The sequence below is a fragment of the Quercus lobata genome, chromosome 1 (genome assembly GCF_001633185.2).
Source record: "Quercus lobata isolate SW786 chromosome 1, ValleyOak3.0 Primary Assembly, whole genome shotgun sequence".
In the NCBI taxonomy this organism is placed as follows: domain Eukaryota; kingdom Viridiplantae; phylum Streptophyta; class Magnoliopsida; order Fagales; family Fagaceae; genus Quercus; species Quercus lobata.
The window spans coordinates 31,763,069-31,771,267 of NC_044904.1; the positions used below are offsets into that span (position 1 = coordinate 31,763,069).

The 8,199-nt window shown below is 41.4% G+C and overlaps 1 protein-coding gene across 2 annotated transcripts; it reads right to left on the minus strand.

Moving 5' to 3' along the window:
• Positions 1-303: 303 nt before the first annotated feature.
• Positions 304-4,197, minus strand: LOC115986827 (probable serine/threonine-protein kinase PBL10). 2 transcript variants are annotated; one of them, XM_031110173.1, is made up of 7 exons: positions 3,844-4,197; positions 3,491-3,622; positions 2,398-2,723; positions 1,919-2,054; positions 1,682-1,824; positions 1,435-1,558; positions 304-1,239 (listed from the first exon to the last, which is right to left on the minus strand). In XM_031110173.1, exons 2-7 carry the CDS (start codon positions 3,540-3,542, stop codon positions 803-805), a joined length of 1,218 nt encoding a protein of 405 aa, XP_030966033.1. In that variant the 5' UTR covers positions 3,543-3,622; positions 3,844-4,197; the 3' UTR covers positions 304-802. The 2 variants fall into 2 exon arrangements, with proteins under 2 accessions (XP_030966033.1, XP_030966024.1); XM_031110164.1 differs by having other exon boundaries at positions 3,491-3,572; positions 3,844-4,196.
• Positions 4,198-8,199: the final 4,002 nt, after the last annotated feature.

Genomic DNA, 8,199 nt, shown 5'->3' on the forward strand with positions numbered 1-8,199 from the left:
ACATGAATATCATCCGGCATGCATCGAGAGCATATAGCCAGACTAGCTTCCAAGCAATCTGCAGTCGGCATGCCCATGACAAAAAATATTTACAATTTGCTTTTTTCATAGTTTGTACAAGTTGTGATTGTCTTATTGGTACGTTACTTCTGCATAAGTCTATTACTAACACCATTTTTATTGAATATCAATCACAACATACCAATTACCAACTCAACAATTTAAAAAATATATATAGATGTTTGTGCCACTAGTAATTGTTTCCAAATTTCTAGTTGTTTAGAATAAAATAATTTCTCCAGAGAACCGAATTTCTTCTCTCTTTTCCTTGTTTCAGGGGGGAAAAAACATGCACAAATATAGATATTTCAGCAAACTGTTACATGTAAAGGACAGACAGACCCATCTAAAAAGTACAAGCAAATGAAATATATACCACCCCAGGCGGAAAGGAAAAGGAGAGCTACCTAAAGTCATGCAACAGCACATGCATCCCTATTTTCCAAGCTGTTTCCAAATGTTACAAACATGTGTAAAGACAAACAATATTGTGACATTCTTTCATGATACAAGCTCATCAGGACATCCTCAACAGAAAGCTGAATTTTAGAATGCATTAGCCAAAATATGAACTGTACAGTTATTGGACAAATATACGTATGTGCTCAAGATTTTTAGATTGACACCAAACCACATCGCAATGGTATTTTTAGTCAAGATCATAGATTGACACCAAACCACCTTGCAATGGTATTTTTAGTAGAATGAGAAGCAGCTGTTGTTAAATTCTGCTATTCCATTTTCAAGCATAAAGAGGGGAAGCAGAGGGCCGAGGGTAAGCAGCTGGTATCCTTCCCCTGTGAGCATCATCTGCACTTCGTCTTCGAACCCTGGCTCCATTACTCAAATTGCTCTGAGGAACTCTAGTGTCGTTTGATTCCTGTAGCTGCTCCAATGCTGTTACAACCTCATCCATGGTCGGCCTGAACTTGGCTTCCATGGATAAGCATCGTAATGCAAGGGTTGCTGCCTTATAGGCTCCATCCATTGTATATTGGCCTTCAAGACGGTTGTCAAGGATTCTGAAGATCTTACGTTTGTTTGCCAGATAGGGTTTAGCCCATTCCACCAGATTGTGCTCTCCAGATGGTCGATTCTTATCAACTGCTCTCCGGCCAGACAACATTTCTAATAGGACAACCCCATAACTATATACATCACTTCTTGTAGTAAGATGACCTATGGTCAGTAAAAGAATGAAGTGATTATCAGAAGGGCAAAAATACATTAATATTTGGGCAACAAAGAGTGGATAGCCAAAGCAACTAGCAAGGACTCTTGAGTTGAATTGTCTAGAAACACTGTCAATTTCCCAAAGAATATTAAAGGAACTTGAATTAATTGAGAACATAAGTGATGCAAAATGAACAATACCTGTGGCTAAATACTCTGGAGCAGCATATCCGTAGGTCCCCATAACCCTGGTAGAGACATGACTTTTATCACCTGTCGGTCCATCCTTGGCCAACCCAAAATCAGAAAGCTTTGCATTGTAGCTCTGTGATTCCATCAGAAAAGAGTTTTTAGAATCAAACAGGTAAAAAGTTTCCCCTGAACCCATCACAAGTGTGAAGTGACCATATCATAAAAGTAAAGAGGACCTACTTCACAAGTCACATACCGAATCAAGAAGAATATTAGAAGTCTTGAAATCTCGATATATCACTTGTGTTTCAGCACTATGCAGAAAAGCAAGCCCCTTTGCAGCACCGAGAGCCACTTTCAAGCGGAGGCTCCAAGAAAGAGGTTGGAAATAAGAACCTCCTGGTGCAGCCACAATTATAAACTTTGTCAATTACATAACATAATCAAACCATTTTAATTCAATTGTGTGAAGCTATGTGATGGAATAACTCACTCCTGAATAAATGATTTTCCAAGCTGCCTCGAGGCATGAACTCATACACCAGTAGTCGGTGTTCATCTTCCAAGCAATAGCCAATCAACTTCACAAGATGAGGATGAGAAAGCTGTCCCAGATAATTCACTTCTGCCTGTAGGATCAGAGAAATCAAAAGACAGTAAATCTGTGCACTTCAAGATAGGCATGTTGTGTGCCACAAATATAAAATGAACTACTGAAAGATTCCCCAGTGGGAATGTCAAGTAGGCAAGTTATGGTTTGAGTTTCCTCCTCCCCTTTCCTTGGGGCCAGTCAATCAATTACGCGCGCGCGCGCGCGCGCGCACACACACACACACACACACACACACACACACAAAATGGCATCCAAGTTCCATCCTGTAAGATCACTTGTGGACATCTAAAGACACCAGCATATACAATCTAATGTGCCCCATTCTCTTTGAGCTAAAAGGAGGGTAGAATTTAACTCACCAACCACTCCTTATGACCTTGGAAACTTTCTTGATTAAGCCTTTTCACAGCTATAATAATGCCAGTCCCAGGCTTGGCTGCAGCAAATGTATTCTCATCAATCCATCCCTTAAAAACTGAACCAAAACCACCTTCCCCTAACACACTATCAGGACGGAAATTCCTGGTGGACGTTTTGAGTTCGGCAAAACTAAAGCTCTTCACATTGGTCGCCTGCAAGATCTCACCCTCACTCCGAGGAGTCTGAGGCACTGAAAATGATGAGACCTTGCTACTCGTACTGCTAAAATCATTCCCATCCGTGCTAACATATTTTGAATTTGCCCCTGCACAAGTCAATGCATAATCTCTACATGAATCAATTATCATGGCATGTTGCACAGTAAATTTTTCATTTTTCACCATACTCAATCCCCAGAATTTTATTTTGATAAAAGAAAAAAACAAGCGTGAAGTCCAGAAAACATTTGACCTCAGTAGCCCCCTTATCATTGCTCAATTTTGTAAAAAAATAACAATAGAAGAGCCACCTATAACTATAGACAAGTCCAGTAAGCACTTTTCTTTGTTGTTGCAATGAAGCCTACGAGAGAGGCCATTAAAGGAATGCACACATTGATTTCCCTATCTAATTTTAGTAAAGCATTAATAATTTAATTCAGCAGTATAGTCAGGCTGACTGCAAAATAAAAACAACTACATAAGATTTCAAATTCCCATTTCTAGGTGAATTATTTGCAACAGAACAACTACTGACGTGTCGACTGTCGAGTGTCGACTATATCCAGATTTGCATCATACTTATCAACATACAATACAAAATGAGGTTATTGTTGCCAACAAACCACACCTACTAAGGAAGAGGAACAAGCAAACTGTCAAACAAATGACAATTTCCAGCTATGCAACACTCCCAACTACAGGAAAAATCCACCTCACCTAACCAGAACCTCAAAAAAAATTACCAAAAACAAATTCACCACGAAATTAAATTTCAGGGAAGTGAAAGAAATGAAACCCAGAAATTTTCTGGACCACCAGATTATGCAAGTCATTTGCAGAGAGAGAGAGAGAGAAAGTAAAATCTTAGTACCTGTGGTACATGGGCTCTCAGCTTTAATCCGAGCACTCAAGCAAACCCCCATGAAAACTAACTACCCTTTTGATTTTCCTTCCTGCAGATCACCCCGAAAAAGAATTAGACACTTGGCTAAGCTGCATAAAACTTAGAAAGAACCAAACTTGAACAGTTAAAGAAGACAGATCTAAGTGTAAAGACACAAGCTTTACTACAAAAACTAAAACAAAAAAGCTAGGCCTAATCCAATGGAAAAATTAAGCCTCTCCAATCGATTGCTTTTGACTGCAACTTGAATTGTTTAAAAAACACAGACACACATAAACACAAATCCACCAAAAAAACACATAAAGAATTCAAATATCCACCTCTTTTAAGTGAAGCCTTTGCCACTTTTTACAGAGACAGAGATGGTTTCAAAACTAAGTTTGGTGGCTGAGAAGCTTTTAGAGAGAGAGCTTGAAGGAAGTTTCAAGCTAAAACGTGGCTTTGACTGGTGTACATATAAGAGGGAGGCAGAGGCAGAGGCAGAGGCAGAGGGAGAGGGATGAGAAGGTGGGGGTGACTTGCATTAATGGCGGGCTGGTCCCTCTCTTTAGCTGATTAGCTCAACGTTTTTATACGCTGTCTTGCTTTGCCCTTTCTCTCTCTTTTTCTTTCTTTCTTTACAGGGTCAAGTCAGAGCAGATGAGCCTGGACAGGGCTGCTCTTATTCTCACCCGTTCGATTTGAGCTTTCAAGAAAATTCATTCATTCTTTTTTCCTTGCTTGAAATATGGCTACTTGGCTAGCTTGACAGCATTGGACCCGCTTGGCTTGGCAACATTTAAGTTTTTTTTTTTTTTTTTTTTGGCTAAAGTAAAAATTGTAAAAACAGCTTTTCAAACCTCTATTTTAGGGAAAAAACTTGGGCATTTGCTCATTTTGTGCAAAAAATTCAGCATTTTGTCTTCTTTTTTAAACTAATTAGTGAAATATTCTTATTTTAAAACTTGATTTTCTCAAAATCAAGTTTCAATGTAAAACTCAATTTGTAGGGCGATCAAACTTAAAAAAAAAAAAAAAAAAAAAAAAAAACCTTGCATGGAACTCAAGTTCTTGGAGCTTGAGTTCCATTTAAAACGCCACTATAGGGCTCCGTATGAGGCAATCAACTTAAAAAATAATAATAAAAACTTGCATGGAACTCGAATTCATGGAGCTCGAGTTCCATTTAAAATGCCACTATAGAGCTCATTGAACGCAGTTATAGGTGTAGGGACACGATTTTTAATGGCCCAAGAATGACATTGGGCTCGTATGTAAAGGGTCCTAACAATATGATTTATAGAGAGTGGGTTTGAAAGGCATGACCTTGGGCACAGGTGAGCGGTTTAGTCGTAGTTTCTACGGGAGCTTATGTATGGACGAACTTGGCTTGACTAGCTAAGCCTTCCATTAGTGCGGGTTGCAGGGTTTAAGTCCTCGGACAGTGTCCGAGGAGTAATGTACCCTTCCCTTGTTCTCCCCTTATGCAGGATTTTTCCTCCTCCCGGGGGCCCCTTTCTTCCTTGGCTTTCTTTTCCTTTTATACTAGTGTTCGTTTTCCTTTTTAGGGTCCACGTGTAAGTTTTACTTTCTGGGGTACAGTCCTGTCTTGTCAATCCATACCTTGAGTGGTTAGGGGTTGTTGGGAAAGTTAAAGGGCATGGTTTAGAGTATGGGCTTGTCAGATACAGGGTTTTGCATTATGATGTTGGCAGCTTTTCACCTTGTCCTGCCCCTATACTGAGTTTGTCCCTTTCTTCAGGCATTTCGTGAGGTGCTGAGCATGAGGTCGTCCTCGGCAATATCCTTATGCTCCTTTTGGGATTTCATTATGCGTCCTCGGCAATGGCTCTCCTCGGCTTGGGCCTTGGGCCTTGGGCCCTAATGTAGAGTGAGCCTGGGCCGCGAATTCTCTGGCCCCACAATAGTCCCTCAAAATCCTGCTGCCCGACTTTTTAGTTGGGAAGGAGGGTTTTGGTAATGTTGGGCCTATATCATAGCTTGCTCAAATTCTGTACTCTACTAATATTTGTGTTTTTCCATTTACATGGGAGACGTGCCAAATTAAGAGGCATTCCTTTATCCACTCACGCGGAGTCCTTTAACGCTTCAATACTCGAAGCACGCCTTCACGAGGATCTTCAGATCCTACGGTTGCAAATGGTGTTGGAAATTGAGCCAAATCTGCCTTGTCCGTAGCATTCCTTGGAAAGCTGCGCAAATTGAATGCCACCACCTTACTTTTATATAAGTAGGATAGGGGGTTATTCTCCTTACATACAAACCCTTCAGCTCTCTTCAAAATCATAACCCTTCAGCTATAATCACAGTTTTCATATTCAGTGCTATTCACCCTTTGTGCAATATGTTTGTGGCACGGGCAGGGGTGAAGGGACTACATCCGCCATAGAGGCGCCGGGTCCTTCCGAGACTCAAGGTGACGTGGTCTGGACAGGGGAGGCACAGATTCAAGATAATCTTCCGTCTTGACAAGGGGGAAATGGTATTTCTCCCTCTTTCAGTCAAAATCCGAAGCAGGTACTGGTCGCACCAGATTCTTGGTGCGTCAGGAGTAAGGTTTTCCGCCATCAGCGCCGTCTGCTCTATCGCAAGCGTGGTTACGTGGAGGCTCATCAACTTCCGGCTCCTTGCACCTTTTCTTCAACGGTGCTGGCCTCAAGTTGGGTTCCCTGCACCTTTTCTTCAGCGGCGCTAGCCCGAACTCGAGCTCTCTGCACCTTTTCTTCAACGGTGCAAGCCCCAAGTTGGGCTCTTTTGCTGCCTGAGTTATAGGCATTTAAAAGTATTGAGGAATGGCTTCCTTAGACAAAATTTTGGAGCGGCAGCACGTCTCTTCTCTGCACCTCTTCTTCGGCTTTTTCTTCATTCCCTTGTATCTTTTCTTTTCGCTTGTGTAGTTAGTTTCAGTATGAGCTTATTTAAGCTCTTTCATTGTACGCTGTACTGTTTCTTTGTCTTAATAAGAAATGGATTTACTTACTCTCAAATACTTTTCTTTTCTGCAACAACTACTTTGTATATGAATATTACATGTGTATTTTCCTTTACTGATGCTTAGAGCAGGAAAAACCTTGAAACAAAATCCTACTAGTTTGAACTTATTGACATTATCAAGTATAATAATGATAATTCCCAGTAGATTAAACTCCTGAAACTAACCGAGATAACGGCTGAGCACTTCGTAATGCATGCGAGGCGACCGTCCGAGAACGATAAACTCTAAATAATTCATCCGAGAGGATAGCCGAGCAGTGAGGGACTTTGACTGTGTTTTTGACAACATATGACCCTATATTGCATCAATCCCCTTGGTATTGAGAATCCGAGGGTAGACTGGGGAATCCATGCAGTTTAGGGATTATCCCAACTATCAATGGGTAACTCTTCCCCGGGGTAGATTCTAAGGGCCATATAACGTCCAGGTTGTGTCCAAACCCCGTATTGTCTCTTCTAGGTAGTTGGTTTCCCCAGAGGCTTGAGTCCGAGGACCATACAAGGCCTTGGTTCTGTCCAAAACTTGTAGTTTTTCTTCTAAGTAGTTGGTTTCCCCAGAGGCTTGAGTCCGAGGACCATACAAGACCTTGGTTCTGTCCAAAACTTGTAGTTTTTTTTCTAAGTAGTTGGTTTCCCTAGAGGCTTGAGTCCGAGGACTATACAAGGCCTTAGTTCTGTCCAAAACTTGTAATTTTCTTTCTAAGTAGTTGGTTTCCCCAGAGGCTTGAGTCCGAGGACCATACAAGACCTTAGTTCTGTCAAAAACTTGTAGTTTTTCTTCTAAGTAGTTGGTTTCCCCAGAGGCTTGAGTCCGAGGACCATACAAGGCCTTGGTTCTGTCCAAAACTTGTAGTTTTCTTTCTAAGTAGTTGGTTTTCCCAGAGGCTTGAGTCCGAGGACCATACAAGGCCTTGGTTCTGTCCAAAACTTGTAATTTTTCTTCTAAGTATTGATTTCCCAGAGGCTTGAGTCCGAGCATACAAGGGGCCTGGTTTCTGTACCAACACTTGTTAGTTTTCGTTTTCTAGTAAGTTGGTTTGTTCCAGAGTCTTGAGTCGGGACCATATACAACGGCCTTAGTTCTTGTCCAAAACTTGTAGTTTTCCTTCTAGTAGTTGGTTTCCCCAGAGGCTTGGTTCCGACATTACAAGGCTTGGTTCTGTCCAAAACTTGTAGTTTTCCTTCTAAGTAGTGGTTTCCCCAGAGGCTTGAGTCCGAGACCATAAAGGCCTTGGTTCTGATCCAAAACTTGTCTAGATTTCGTCTAAGTAGTTTGGTTTCCACCAGAGGCTTTGATCCAGGGACCCATACCAAGGCCTTAGTTCTGTCAACTTTTGTAAGTTTTCTTCCTAAGTAGTTGTTCCCCAGAGGACTTGAGTCCAGAGGACCATTACAGACCTTGGTTCTGTCCAAAAACTTTGTAGTTTTCCTTCTAAGTAGTTGGTTTTCCCAGAGGCTTGAGTCCGAGGACCATACAAGGTCTTGGTTCTTTCCAAAACTTGTAGTTTTCTTTCTAAGTAATTGGTTTCCCTAGAGGCTTGAGTCCGAGGACCATACAAGGCCTTGGTTCTGTCCAAAACTTGTAGTTTTCTTTCTAAGTAGTTGGTTTCCCCAGAGGCTTGAGTCCGAGGACCATACAAGGCCTTAGTTCTGTCCAAAACTTGTAATTTTTCTTCTAAGTA

Coding starts and splice junctions, on each gene's coding strand:
- LOC115986827 (XM_031110173.1), bottom strand. CDS start 3,542: ATGGGGGTTTGCTTGAGTGCTCGGATTAAAGCTGAGAGCCCATGTACC. Junction 1,825..1,918: donor GGAAAATCATTTATTCAGGA/GTGAGTTATTCC, acceptor TGGCTGCACCAG/GAGGTTCTTATTTCCAACCT. Junction 1,559..1,681: donor CTAATATTCTTCTTGATTCG/GTATGTGACTTG, acceptor ATGGAATCACAG/AGCTACAATGCAAAGCTTTC.